Source organism: Aspergillus chevalieri, chromosome 2 (genome assembly GCF_016861735.1).
Source record: "Aspergillus chevalieri M1 DNA, chromosome 2, nearly complete sequence".
NCBI classification, from domain to species: Eukaryota; Fungi; Ascomycota; class Eurotiomycetes; order Eurotiales; family Aspergillaceae; genus Aspergillus; species Aspergillus chevalieri.
In genome coordinates, this window is record NC_057363.1 from 3,617,156 (window position 1) to 3,631,907 (window position 14,752).

The 14,752-nt window shown below is 47.9% G+C and overlaps 5 protein-coding genes across 5 annotated transcripts; all 5 read right to left on the reverse strand.

Moving 5' to 3' along the window:
- Positions 1-5,488: 5,488 nt before the first annotated feature.
- ACHE_21255A (uncharacterized protein) lies at positions 5,489-6,004 on the reverse strand (the record flags this gene model as incomplete). Its single annotated transcript, XM_043275318.1, has 1 exon — positions 5,489-6,004. One exon carries the CDS (start codon positions 6,002-6,004, stop codon positions 5,489-5,491), a length of 516 nt encoding a protein of 171 aa, XP_043134319.1.
- An 897-nt stretch (positions 6,005-6,901) lies between these two features.
- ACHE_21256A (uncharacterized protein) lies at positions 6,902-7,666 on the reverse strand (the record flags this gene model as incomplete). Its single annotated transcript, XM_043275319.1, has 3 exons — positions 6,902-6,997; positions 7,109-7,423; positions 7,496-7,666. 3 exons carry the CDS (start codon positions 7,664-7,666, stop codon positions 6,902-6,904), a joined length of 582 nt encoding a protein of 193 aa, XP_043134320.1.
- Positions 7,667-8,779: 1,113 nt separating this feature from the next.
- On the reverse strand, positions 8,780-9,354 carry ACHE_21257A (uncharacterized protein; the record flags this gene model as incomplete). The annotated part of the gene is made up of 2 exons (XM_043275320.1): positions 8,780-9,145; positions 9,199-9,354. The coding sequence occupies 2 exons, from the start codon at positions 9,352-9,354 to the stop codon at positions 8,780-8,782; spliced, it is 522 nt and encodes a 173-aa protein (XP_043134321.1).
- A 138-nt stretch (positions 9,355-9,492) lies between these two features.
- ACHE_21258A (uncharacterized protein) lies at positions 9,493-11,497 on the reverse strand (the record flags this gene model as incomplete). Its single annotated transcript, XM_043275321.1, has 5 exons — positions 9,493-9,654; positions 9,716-10,004; positions 10,078-10,451; positions 10,502-11,017; positions 11,072-11,497. The coding sequence occupies 5 exons, from the start codon at positions 11,495-11,497 to the stop codon at positions 9,493-9,495; spliced, it is 1,767 nt and encodes a 588-aa protein (XP_043134322.1).
- Positions 11,498-13,579: 2,082 nt separating this feature from the next.
- Positions 13,580-14,752, reverse strand: ACHE_21259A (glycoside hydrolase family 16 protein; the record flags this gene model as incomplete). Its single annotated transcript, XM_043275323.1, has 1 exon — positions 13,580-14,752. The coding sequence occupies one exon, from the start codon at positions 14,750-14,752 to the stop codon at positions 13,580-13,582; it is 1,173 nt and encodes a 390-aa protein (XP_043134323.1).

The following is a 14,752-nucleotide window of genomic DNA, read 5'->3' on the forward strand; positions in this document are numbered from 1 at the left end:
ACTCTTGCTCATCAGAAGACCTAGCTGGGGAAGCCATATGGATCCAGGAGGCCCTGACAGCAGTATTAAATCAACATGCAAAACAGCTACGGGTGACTCCACTATCAAAACGCTGGTGGGGAACGGAGATTAAAGAAGCCCGTAGGACCTACAGCCAGGCAAGACGGGCATGGCAGGGTCAAGAGATCTCTACAACAGAATTGAGAGAGGTCCGGAATAACTACTATCAAGCCATCCGACGAGCGAAACGCACCTGCTGGGAAACCTTCCTGGAAGGGACAACTACCCACCCTGGCTCTGTGGACACTGTGAGATGCTGGCAAGCTCTGAAATACACAAAGCCCAGAACAGCTACAACTACGCCAACCCTGCATGGACCCCAGGGGCAGCTAGCCAGCTCCCTTGAGGAAAAGGAGGCCCTAATTCGGGAAACAGCCTTCCCCCAGGTACCAGGAGATAGCCAGGAAGTTGAGATCTCCCAAGGGTCCTGGCATAGTCAGGTGGATGAAGGAATAGTGAGACATGCTCTGTTTTACCAGGCAGTACAGAAGGCTCCAGGAATCGATCGTTTGAATTTTCGAGCCCTCCGGCTCTTGTGGGAATGGGACAGTCCTAGAATTGTTGCTCTGGCCCGACAATGTTTCCGGTTGGGTCTACATCCACCAGTATGGAAGGTAGCGAAGGGTATTCTGTTAAGGAAACCTAATAAACCAGACTACGCAGCTGTGAAGGCCTACCGGGTGATTAGCTTACTAAACTGCCTAGGGAAGGTGGTTGAAAAGATAGCGGCAGATGCTATTGCCCACCACTGTGAGACTATGGGAATACTACACCCAGGACAGATGGGAAGTCGCAAGCAACGGAGTGCAATTGATGCAGTGGCATGTCTAATACAGAACACCCATGAAGCCTGGAAACTCCAACAACTTATGGGAGCACTATTCCTTGACGTGAAGGGAGCATTCGACCATGTGAACCCAAGCCGACTGATAGCCCGACTGATTGAATTCAACCTAGATGGGGATCTGATCCGATGGGTACAGTCCTTCTTGACCGACAGATGGGTACAGCTACAGATCGACAACACACAGTGCCCAGCACACCCAATTAACTCCGGGGTGCCACAGGGCTCGCCAGTGTCACCAATTCTCTTCATTATATACCTCAGCGGTGTATTTGATGCAATTGAGAGGAGAGTGAATGGTATCCAGTGTCTCTCATTTGCAGATGACATAGGCCTGCTCGCTCCAGGATATTCAGTTAGAGAGGTCTGCAAGAAGCTGCAAGAAGCTGCCAAGGTGGCCATTGAGTGGGGGCATGGTAATGTGGTCCAGTTTGATGCGGGGAAAACAGAAGCAGTCCTACTTACTCGCAAACGGGGCCGGGAACTGAAAGATCAGATTCAACGAGCACAAGTGGAGGTAGATGGCCACTGTGTGCCCTTCAACTTAGAGGCAACGCGATGGCTTGGTGTCTGGCTTGATTCTGGGCTGAATCTCAAAGCCCACTATCAGACCTGTATGCGCAAGGCACGGGCTGCAGAAAACAGAGTACAACGCCTATGCCAGAGTCATGGACTGGCCCCAGGGCTAGCTCGTCAGGTTCAAGTAGCAGCAGTGCAATCAGTAGCTCTGTATGGAGCAGAGCTCTGGTGGCAGGGCCAGAAGGATCGGCTAGTGGGTATACAGCTCATGATCAATCGACAGGCCCGTGCAATTACCGGCATGTTGAAATCCACTCCTGTAGGGCCACTAGTTCGTGAAGCGGGCCTGGCACCAGCAGAGGCCCTGTTGGAGGCTCGACAATTGAAATACACTACCCGGCTGCTCAGCTTACCGGAGAACCACCCAGCTAAGGAGATCCTCCCAGTGAGCTTCCGGGAAGGGGATCAGCACACCCAACCTGGGGAACAGACCCCAGGGAACCGACAATGGGCTGAGAGAAACAACCAAGGCCCATGGTCCCTGGGACAACACCTTGCTCGACAACTAGCCAATATTCTACCAGTGGACCCATCTGGGGGCTTTGAGAGCACAACACAGACAACCAGTAGCCAGTTTCCAGGCCAAATAGAGATGCTACCAGGTCCAGAGGCCCTAGCAGCGGCGCAATCTCTCCCTCCAGAGCTAGCAATCTGGTCAGATGGATCAAGATTAGAGAATGGCAAAAGCGGGGCAGGGATTGCTTGGCAAGAGCCGGGAGGAACATGGAGGACCCGGGGGTTCCCATTAGGCAAGGGATATGAGGTCTTTGATGCAGAGCTTCTGGGCGTTGTGCGAGCACTCCAGTTAGCAGAGAAAGTGGGGGATCAAAGACCAGTCACTATCCTGTTGGACTCCCAAGCTGCCATTGCAAGGATGCGACACACCCAGCCAGGTCCAGGCCAAGCATTAGTGATCCAAGCACATGCTATAGCCAAGAGACTACATGCCCGAGGTTGCCAAACCACTATCCAATGGGTGCCGGGACATGCAGGAATAGAAGGGAATGAGAGAGCTGACCAGGCAGCAAAACAGGCAGCCAGTAAGCCACCAGGAAGAGGCCCAAGAGAAATATCCCTGGCCTTCACCTGTAGAGCCCAAACAGAAGCCATTATAGCACAAAGGCAGAGATGGCTCAACAAAGAACTTGGACAGCGATCCCAACAAGGTCAACGGACATACAGGCCACAGAGGAACTGGCGGCTCGACCCGGCAGCTGCAATAGCTCCCAAACACCTAGCAAGCCGTTATTTTCAACTGAAGTCAGGACATGCCGCTATAGGAACATACCTACATCGGATCCAGGTCCGGGAGGATGCAACCTGTGAAGGATGCGGTATATCAAGGGAGACAATACACCATCTTCTCTTTGAGTGTCGGGAATGGCGACACCAACGAAACAGGCTCTACAAGGACCTAGAGACTGACGGAGTCTTGAGACCCACCACTGCAGAAGAATATCCACAAGGACGACTTTTAGGTGAGCCTAGAGCTACCAGAGCGCTGCTGCGATTCCTAGCCAGCACCAGCATAGCTCTACCCCGGGCGCACCTACGGCAGACGGCAGAAAGGGCCCAAAGAGATGACGAATGGGGACTGGAAGCATTGGAGGAAGCAGTTAGAACAGGAGAGGGGTAGCAGGGAGGGTAGCCCAAGGCTGAGAGTCAGCCTAGGCCACACCCATCTTGCTCCAAAACACAAGGAGAGCACGGTGCTCAAAAGCCCTGCGCATACAGGCGGTCTGGGGCGAGGAAAAGGATTGGAAAGATGTTAGAAGGGGGCTAACGCCTCAGGAACCTATGGGGACAAGAGACTGTAGAATAGCCACTGACCTCGAGTCCACGAATCATGGTCTATCATAGCTCTAGGGCTCGGTATGGACAATAAACTTGATTAAATAATAATAATATATGCGACAGCCAACGAAATTCGAGGAGGGGACTAAGCTAGTTTGCAAGCTCAAACACTCTCTTTATGGGCTTACCCCTGCAGCGAGGATATGGTATGACACTCTGTCTGCCTATTTGAAGCATGTCGGCTTTGACCGCTCCCAATATGACCACGGCCTCTTCATTCATCGTGAGAAGAAGAATGTATATTTGACTTCTCATGTTGACGACTTCATGATAGTCGCTGAGCGCCCTGAAGATGCTCAATGGGTGATTGACACCCTGAACAGCGAGTATGAACTCAAAATACTTGATGATGTCAAGTACTTCCTTGGTATGAATGTGGAAATGTCCAGAGGTGGAATTCACCTTCATCAAGCCGAATATATCAAGGAACTGGTTGATTCCTTTCGTTTAACGAATGCTCATCCAAAAGTGACACCACTGGATCCTGGTCTGATTATTGATGACAAGCCGGATCCCTCTATCGATATACGCGAATATCAGCGTGGTGTAGGTAGTTTGCAATGGCTTACTACCAAGACCCGATTGGATATCGCTTTCGCCGCGACAATATTGGCACAATATAGCGCCAAACCAACAAGAAAATGTTGGAGTTCGCTCATGCATGTCCTTCGATACTTGGCCGGCACGCCCCGTCGAGGTCTTTTCTACCGCAAACGACCAGACCCCACGAAGGGATTTCATCTCCCCTACGGCTTCTCCGATTCCGATTGGGCGAGTTATAACATGGCGAGGAAATCTATTGGAGCGTCAGTTTTTCTCTCAGTCAATGGACCAATCATGTGGTTCGTACGCAAGCAGACCTGCATTGCAACAAGCTCTAATGAGGCTGAATATATGGCCGCCTCGGAGGCCACTAAGGAGGCTATATGGCTGCGTCGTGTGTTTGGTGAACTTCGTTTTTCAGTTCTTGAATTGCCCCCTATCCTTCTCCATATGGATAACCAGGGCGCTATGGCTTTGACGAGCAATGAAGGAACCAAGCGCTCTAAGCATATCGACACTCGATTCCATCACATTCGTGATAGTAGGGCGATGGGCCTGATTACTGTGAAAGGCGTGCCATCGACTGATATGGCTGCTGATGGTTTGACGAAACCATTGAGCAAGGATAAGTTCAAGCACTTCTTGATGCTCATCCGTATGGATGATGATGATTCAAAGGGATGTCCGACGGATGAAGTTGATGATAGGAAAGTAGTGGAAGTGGATGAAGGAGAGACTTGACTCGATGGTCTATGGCAATCCACGCCTTTATGTACTGCTTCTTTCGGCTTTACTTTCCACCGTGTTTGCTTTCTTTCTGGGCCAATCAGCTATTTCTACTACGTCTGGTTTATTGTTGATTTGGACGGCCTGTGCTCTCTTACCTGATGTTGAGGGCAAAACCCAGGTACTTTGTTTTGTATGTGTTTCTCTATGTGTATATAGGTCGTTCCTTTTGTCTGGCCACCTCGGGCGAGGGGGGGTGTTAGCACCTGATGATCACGTGCCTTCTTTACCGCCCTCGTTTGGCCAAATTAGGTAGCTGGTCGGACATAGAGTGTCACAGATGGCCCCGTGACCCCGCCCCGAACCCGCCCCAAACCCCGCCGGGGCGGGCTTCGGGGCAGAGGTGCTCACCCCGCTCTGGGTTTGGGGCAGAGGTCCCCGCCCCGCTAATTTTTTGGGTGCCCCGTTGGGGCGGGCTGAACTGGGGCAGCGGGGTTTGGGGCGCCCCAAGGCCCCGTTAGGCCCCATTACGAAGCCAAACATATATTACTGTATGGTATCTATACTGTGTAACGATTACTTTGAAGAAACCGAGTGTTTGACTGAGAGGCTTTGTCAGCTCAAAGTTATGAACTTATGCTATTATATTACAAAGGATCATGCTACATCCCGCATTTTAATTGTCATGATAATTTTTAACCATAGTGAAAACGAGTTGGAATTTTTTAACACTATCTTGATTCTTGAAACCTGATACTCCATACATCTTCCAGCATCAATGATAAAGGGGAACCCTTACAACCTCTGCAGGAATGAGAAAGCCCGTGCACTTCCAAGATCAATATGGATAGTACATCGACTCAGTCTCACAAAGACTACCAGCTATTTACCGTTCTCAAGGCGCTGAAAATATCCAGGTTCATGGATAACACGACGTGGCCGGGTTGTTGCAGATTGAGGATGTGGGTTTATAACCTCCGACTGGCTTGTCGTAGAATGAGCTTCTGCGTTCATGGATGGTGAATGGATGGCAGACGGTCGCTGGTAAGACTGCAGTGGAGGTAGTCTGAGTCCATCTTCCTCATCGTCATCAGCCCAGCGATCTCTATCATCATCCTCAAATCCACCTAGATCCTCTTCATCACTGATATAGTTGACATCCAATTCAACATTGAAATCCACATATCCCACATCGTTCTGCTCATCATTGTCACCATCTTCAACAGATATGTATTCCCGTTTCAATTCAAAGCGGTCAGCAGACATTTGGATCATAATTGCTTCAATTGTTTCGGGTGCGAGGCGGTTACGCCGATAGTGGCAAACATCCCGAGCAGTACTGAACAGATTCTCGACACCAACACCACTCGCTGGAACTGCAAGGAAATCACGGGCCATTCGAGAAAGGATTGGGAAACGGGGTGCATTATCACGCCACCAGTCAAGGACATCAGGGACTGAACCCAGTGGTAAAGTTGCTTGAAAGTCACCATGGTTAGAACAATTGAAAAGGTCATAAATGCAGAAGTAACAAAAGAAGACTAACGCTCATCATCCAGGTATCTTTGCAGTTCAGTGTATTGATGACTCTGTGATTGTTCGTTTGAGTCAGACTGTTGGTTGTATCGGCGACGCTTGTACCGGTGAAGAGCTTGATCAATTACATTCAGATTGGTGGAGGATGCAGTCGCTTCGTTGATCAATGGATATCTGTTTCGGTAATAAGAAAAGACTTTTTTTAGTACATTCTCATATTTAACCGACCAAAGCATTCCTGAGCCACCATTTTCTTCCCAACTTGCTCCTTGGAAAACAGAAAGCTTTTGGCATGGATCAAGGACAGTGCCGATTGCATAAATGACGCCCTGAAATTCATATGTCTTTCCATAATATTCTGAAAGTTTTCTGTGCGCCATTGACAAACCCTGATAAAGCTGCCTTTTCCACGGTCGCTGTTTGTTTTCAAGGTGATGCTGATTATCCTCGATGTGATTGAAGAGACTGTTGTAGATCATATACACCTTGTATAAATATTAGCAAGGATCTAACCGTGGTGAAAATTGGCACATGCCTTATGAACTGTAACTCCATGGTGCTTAGACAGGCTGTTTGTAAAGTAGTAGAACTCTCGAAGCAGCTGAAGTAGGTACTCCACATGTCGCCATTCATGTTCTGCAAGACTCAGAGGGAAGATAGCATGGTCATCCGTTGTGGTGATAAACCTTCGAATTGGCTCCCTCAACTTATAAGCCCGTTCAAGCATAAGAAAGGTGGAATTCCAGCGAGTTTTGCAATCTAGAAGAAGACCAAGTGTTTTAGTATTGTGTGAATCCATTCGCTGATATCGTCGAAAGCTTTCCCGACGTTGAGGGCTGGCATTAACATATCGCACTAGTTTCCGGACCTATCTAGCATTAGCCGAGAACAAGTAACAAAGAAAAAAAAAAAAAAAGAAAAAGAAAAGAAAAGAAAAGAAAAGGGGAAATAGAATCAAAGCCTTACTTTTTCGAGAGTACGAGTCAATCCTTTTTCTCTCAGGTTTTTATCATCATCATTCCAGCGGATGCCAACAACATCATCATTTTTGGCATCGATCTTTAGCTCACGCAAAAAGGCATTGACAGCAAGTTGTATGACATGTGTAAGACATGGAAGATGGTGTGGAGTGCTAAGAATGGCTTGTAGGCCACTGTCCATGGCATGCTCAAAGAAGTCATGTGTGTTCAAAGCGTCTTGCAAGCCATGAGCAACATCTGGATCTAAAGTCTGGGCAAGGGAATCTGTGATGTAGACAAACATTGTCCCATTGTTTCCAGCCTGTAATAGTCAGTATGATCTCAATTTCTTATGTTCTAACCATGGTGAGAGGATGTGTATATTATGACGTACATTGTCCGTTGTAATGCCAAGGAGGCGATGAGACAGATCATGCTTTCCCAATATTTTCAAGAGCACAGATCCAAGACGATCCCCAGAATGAGATCCTTCCAATGGAGAAAAACCAAGAAGGGCCTCGCAAAACCGGAAATCCGCTGAGATGAAATACCCAATAACTGCCATGAATGGTTTCTGATCTGGACTTGTCCAGCAATCAAGGGCAATGGAAATTTTACTGTCAGAAGGAAGGGTTTCCATGGTATTCCGTCGAGAAGTATGAGCAAGCTGCATTAGCAGATCTTTCACACCATTTCGATTGGGAAAATGCAGCTTTTTGTTCGGACCAGCCGCAAGATTTAGAAGACGTCGAAATTGTACATTTTCAATGAGTCGGAATGGGAGACGGTTACCAACAATGCAATGAACTACCTGTTCCTGAAATGCCTCACGAGAATAAGTCTTGTCTGGCGTGTTTATCTGGGAGATAGAAAGAATTCCTGAGTTAGTATACTTGTTTTGCATAACAGCATATTGGAGTAGACCTTGCACTTACTGGTCCTTTTCCAAGAAAGTCTCGAATGGAAGCATGACATTTTTGAGGATGCTGATAAGTGCATTGCCTGGTATTTGGATGTCTGATCATTGTTTTGGTCCCATTGCCTCTACCTGGATGATCAATAAAGGTCTCACAGTGAATACAGCGAGCATGTGGAGTGCCATCATCAAGACGTGCGACTTCTATGAAATGCTGCCAACCTTGAGAATGTTTGGATCCTCCCCATCGCATGTCTTTACCCTTCTTCTCAAACTTTCCAGCTGATATAGTTGTCCTCCACCAACGCATAAACTCATCTCGTTTTTGAATGAACTCAGATTCAGTGGTGAGGTTCTTGCGTTCTGGATATTTGACACATGTGTTTGTTCCATGTCTGCTTGAAATGATATCCAGGTCAAAGTCGCCGATTGGGTTGTTTTTCCGGTTGACAGAGGAATATGGTAAAGATGTATTCGGAAAGGGATCAATTGGCAAACTTCGCTGGCTCTCTGGAAAAGGAGAGGACTCTAAGTCAAGATTGGGAAGTATATCACTGAATGATGATTGTGGTGCTGGCGCAGGTGAGGAATGAGAAGTGTAAGGAGTATTTGCTGGAGAATCCATTGTACATAGCATTCATATAAACATGATGAGAAGGAAGAGAAAAATCTAATAATCCAGAGCAGAATTTCAAATTCAGCGCCCAACACACCCCAAACTTTTCTGTAATTGAGAAAAACACTTTAACCATGGTTTGAATTTTAATTTTCGTTGTCAGTTGCCTCTGTGTTCTCTTCCGGTTCCACACCCTCTCCTGGTTCTACATCCTCTGTCTCATTTCGCTTGCGCTTCTGGGTCTCTGACTGTCTGATCACACTATTCTTCTGAATAGATCGGTTGTGCTCCTTGATCTTTGCTTGGATCTCCTCTGCTTGGCTTGTGAACATCTTCGGCCGACATTTTAGGAAGCCAGGAGTCTCCTTGATAGTGATCGCGGCCGGTTCTGAACGATCCAAAGAAAATGCACTCAAATCTTCGGAAAAATTATCGATTGCGTGTGTATAGCCGTACCGTTCAAGCACTTGTGCCTGGTCCTTGAGAACAACCACAGCCGCCTCATATTCCGCCTAATGAAACTAATGAGTTTCTAACCATGGTTAAAAGTGCGAGGAGCACTTACCTCACATCCAATCAGATTCTCTGGTCGCTTCTTCCCGCCCTTAAGCCCCCAACTGATCGTTTCCAGCATCTTGCTTTTGAGGGATCGGTAGTGCCAGAGGGCACCAAAAATTTCACCTTGCTGGACCAAGTCTTCCTCCTCATTTTTGTTGAGCATTGAGGGAGTTCGGCAAACTGCTTGATTCTGTTTAAGCGTGCGGCCAATCACCGGGCCCCACGGTGAGTATGGCATCTGATTGGAGATCTAAAATATGTTAATCTCACCACGGTAAGAAAAGTGGAGTGAGGGGACCTACTAAAAACCCAGATCATTATACGCGCTCATCGCATTGGTCAGAACCGGGCCGGCAGACTTGACAACATGCTGTATAATTGCAGCCCAATTCGGGTGGAGGAAACGCTCAAAATATGCAGCTGAGTGCGACGCACTTGCAAGGGTATCAGGGGGTGGTTTGAGCTAGAATCAGTTTTATTAGCAACTTCATGTTCAATACTAGTGAACTGTCTGGTCAACCTACTAGGTCATTGAGTTTTGGGTCCTTCCAGAAGCCGTCAGTTTGGACCTGTCTCACAAGCTCATCGATGAAATTACGAGCTAACCGAAGACGGTCAGCATCCAGAGAAAATGGACGATCAAAATTCTTGTCTCCGAAAAGAAGGTCTTGGATCTCCAAGTCCCATTGGAAGTCCTTCAGATCATGCGAGGCTGCTGCAGGGTATGTCCAGTCTGGGTCAATCCATATAGCTATGTGGCGAAGAATCCGTTTGACCTTGTCAACTGCTTTTTCCAGGTTGCACCAATCATTCCTAGTCAGAAAGTTAATGATTCAAAAAGCTACTAACCGTGGGGAGATTATGGAGTCAGGGAACTGTAGCTTACCAGCATGGACATGGGAGATTTCGATTCTCCATTAGGCGTGAAAAGATGAAGTGGTAATCTTCTTCACTGAGATCCTTGAGAAACCCTGGGCGACGCCAGTCGAAGCGATAGTCATTGGTTTGGTAGGGGCTTGAGAGTCGCGGGAGTTGCTCATTCCGATAATTTGGAGGCAAAGGCCAAGGATTCTTGCGCTTTTTGTTATTCAACCAATAGTCCTCACGGCGTGGATAAAACAGGAGCCGAAGAGGGTAGTCTGGCCGACCAGCCTCAACACTGAGGATTAACTCCCAGTCCTCACATCGAACGAGGTGCGCGGTATGCCCGAAGATCTTTGTGGTGAACTCGAGAAATTTATCAAACTCTCGAAACCAGATCTGACTGTGGTTAGTACCATCTTCAACCTTTGATGTGGAAATCAACGTACAAAATCAAGTTTTGATGAAACCATTTTTCCTCCGAGGGTCCAGGTAAAGCGACGTTCTCCATATCGTGTCATTCCATATCGAAAAACATACGGCTGAAAGCCTTCATGGCTGATCACAGAGCCCATCCGGGCAGTGTGTGTGAGATTCAGACCAAAGAGTGTCTGCACCCAGTCAGAGAAAGTTGAGCCTCTGACAATTTCTCCTCGCTCTTTCTCTGGCACACTCTCCAGCCGACCGAGTATCTGGACTGCATTGTAGCCATCACTGTTTGAATGGTGCATGACTTCACGATTGGCCATCAGGGCAGCAAGGGTATCCTCTGTCATCTTGTCATCATCATAAAGGTCGATGGCCCACAGATAGTCATGGGCTTCAGGTCGTGTGATGTCTTCCCCAGCATCAGCGCGTTCAATGGCCTCTTGAAGGATCTTGAGCATAGCTGAAACCCGATGCTGTCCATTTCGCAGTTCAAACGTGGTACCTTCTGGCAAAACTTGAATGTGAATCAATTCATTCTGATGTAGTTACCGGTTAGCAATGTAGTCACCATGGTTAGAATGTTAACGTACAGGATCACTAGTTTTTCTGGTAAGGGATTTGTGGAGGTCCATGAGCGTAGTCGTTTCTGTAACATGATCTGCCAAAACTGTCTCCAACATCTTGCTTGTAGTCGTCACTTTTAAGCGGTCCTCCTGTGCAAAACGCCGAACACCACACTTGAACGCCTCAGAAAGCTTCTCAATGAAACGTTCATCAATGGCTCGGTTACGTTCATTATGTGAGAGAGCACGAATATCCACCACAACACTCCCAAGGTATGCACTGTCAAGCTGGGTGACTATTCGATCGTCATGGATGAGCTTCTGGAGTGGTCCACCATTTTCAGATTGCTCGTTAGCCTGAGGAGCCTCAGGAGCAGGGTCAACATCCTCAGCACCTTTCCTGGCTTTGCTCGTGCTGGCCAGGGTTTTTGATTGTTTCTTTGGCGGCGCCATGGCGGCGAGCAAACTAACCGTGGGGAGAACAGGTCTCAGCGGTGTTTACTAACTTTTCATAAAACAGCCGATTTCTGAAAAACCTGATTAAAGAAAGGAAGATGGTTTCTTAGCATGGCGAGAATTTCGCGGAGTGATATTTATGCCCACGCCTCTTTTGTATTCACTAACCAGAGGAATGAAATAAAAAGCCAGTTTTACAAGTTTTATTTTCTCTTGCTTCACTGAAAGACACTCCGTAGGTTTTATATTCTTTGTGGTGATCTAGAATATAATTGGCGGATTTAGATTATATAATGCCCGGAGGCAATGTACTCTGTGGTTGCGACCGGAGGACACTCATAGAAGAGAAGTTGTAACCGGAATGCTATGTAGAACCTGTGAGGCTGTGACCATCTCACATTCCTCCCGTATTAGTTCCTTTGTTTAAAAAAATTCTAGACATATATTGATATTGCATTGTATAATGATGTCTTTCACCGTGGTGAGATTGCTATTGCGCAGAGTATACATGTAAATCGCATTAGCGCTATATATGTATATATATCTCAAGCTATATACTCTTGGGTACAGCATTCAAACAGAACAACTTCTTAGGCTTGTAATGCTTCGGAGTTGCTATTACTTTATGGATAGATATAAGTGTCTATATGATTCCAGAGGGATTCCTTCATGATAATTATGTATATTGCGACCGCTGCAACGATATTCTACTTACAACTTCGCATGAGGATGTATGTCGACATGGTAAATGTGCTGTAATTATACATGGCTGCGTAAACTATCAAGTGATCGTGTCTCAAATACAAAAAATACCGAAAACTCGGGGCGGACTGGGGACCCCGCCCCGTTAACTGCCCCAAACTAACCATGGTTGGAATAGTGCGATATCCGATCGACGGATTGGGTATAGCACGGAGAGTCTTGGGGTTTTGGGGCAAAACCCGCCCCAACCCGCCGGGGTTTCGGGGCGGGCAGGGCCATGGCACACCCCGCCCCAAAGCCCACTGGGGCGGGGCATTACTTGCCAAAGCCCACCCCGCCCCGCCCCGAGTGACACTCTAGTCGGACAGCACGACCGACCACCCAATCAACTACTCTTTCCCACATATTTACAGAATAGCATGTTCACATGATCTCCCTCTGCGGCCACCAACATGGGTCTGTGGTAGGAGACTGTATGTAATGGGCCGAAGCCTTGCTATCTAATATATAGATATGTACAAAAGAACTCGTTGGGGAAAGGAAAGAAAGAAAGAAAGACACGCTGGCGGTGGATTTATATACTCGTGATCAGGTGATCTACGATCACCTGACTTCGGCACGCTCTTGTGAATAGCTTCAATCGAGAACCATTTATGGTTCGAGGTGCCTTTCGGGCCTAGCCCGTTACATTACCCCCCTCCTCGTCGCCTCCGCGATCGCCCCCCGGCGTGGGGTGGCTCATTTGGTATACTCAAGGCCGATTGGATAACAATCCCATTCATCGTTTTGTGGACTTCCTATTCGAGATATACACTTCTTGCTCTTTGAGGTTAGAGAGGAATATTCACCACGTGGTCATGGATGCGCTAAAAACGCCATACATAAAGTACGTCAACTAACCCATGTCAATCGCCTTCGGTTACTGACTTCGGCGATACGAGATTGGGCCACTACGCCGGATGAACCAGGGCTATACCTTAGCGCGCAGGATACCATGTGATATGCCGAAATGAAAGTGTACACTTGTATTCGACATGGTCTGTCACACCGGGAAACGGCTTTATACCAAATCATCAGCCGATGATCCGAGAGACATACTGTGTAACCATCCCGGGAACAGTTCGGAAGCAGAATGTCCACAATACCCGCATCAGATGCTCTGGTCTACGTATAGCAAGAAGAAAGTCGGTAGTGGATGCATCTTTTGAAGTAAATCAATTCATTGTAAGAGATGTATCAACAGGCACATCTCAGCCCTAGAAAATAAGCAAGCAGGTTGGTCTAAACAAGTTTGAAGCAAAAGGAAATGATGAAACAGATTCCGACCATTCAAATCACCACACATCAAACAGACTTAACTGCCGAATTGAAAGGAAATTACCAGGCCTGGAACACCTTGAAGCCCTTAAACTCCCAGTACGCGTCGATGAAATATTCCGGGTTGTTCCTTACAAAATCCGAACAATTCCCCGGACACTGGTACTGGTCAGTATAGAGCTTCGGATCAGCACCTTGTTGACCACAAAGAGCAATATTGATGACGATGCTCATGTTGTTGAAATGTGACAGAATGTCACACTTTGTGTTCGGGAAATCAGCCAACGGAAGTCCCCACGTCGATGGATCCGGGTTAGTCGAGATATCTGGTGGGATCTGGCTGCGGCGGAAGAACCAGATCCTAATACCAGCCTCCCGCAGTTCCAGGGCATAAACACCTCCTCCCATATGATTCATCCGCTCCCCATCAGACTCTGGGTAGCCTTGGACATCGCATCCATCCCTGTCGCCATCACCGCAATTCCACTTGCCTTTCTTCCCGGTTTGTTTCCGTTCGACGTCCTCCACGCGACAGCCTTCCCAGGTGTGCAGAGTCACGATATTCCCATCCAGAGCCAGGTTGTCCGTCTCCACGATATCAATCTCACCATGCCAGGGATGGTCGGGACCTAGCAGCCAAACCGCGGGCCATGTCCCACAACCGACTGGTGTGTGGGTGATATCAATGATAAATAGACCATGGTCGTATTGCGCCTTTGACTCGATGCGGACAGACCGACGGCCACGCTCAGTGGCTGGGTTAACAGTGTCTACCTTGAGAACGGCCGAGTTGTCGGTGGTATATGTCAGATTTAGGTCCTGGGCCGTTGCGCGGTCGACGTAGTCAACCGTCCCCCTCGTAGGATCGTCTTCGCTGAAATAATAAAAGTGGCCAAAGAAGTTGGGGCCCATGTAATCATTTGTTAGCCGGTACTGCAGCGGACTGTAGTCCGGATATTGATCGCTCGTGTTCCTCGAGCCCACGACTCCACCCACGACGGTACCCAAGATTACTCCCGCGACGAGGAGTCCTGTCATAATGATCATCCACTTGGTCTTTCGGGACAGACCACACGGGTTATACCACGGAGACACTTTTGCTGTCCCGGTAATAGTAGTAGTGATAGGAGGAGCACGACGGAGAGGAGGTGGTGAGGGGTCTGCGTCAGTCGGATATTCGGTCTGTATGCGGTGCAGGCCCTCGATAGAGACGAAGTAATGTTTGTTTTGCAT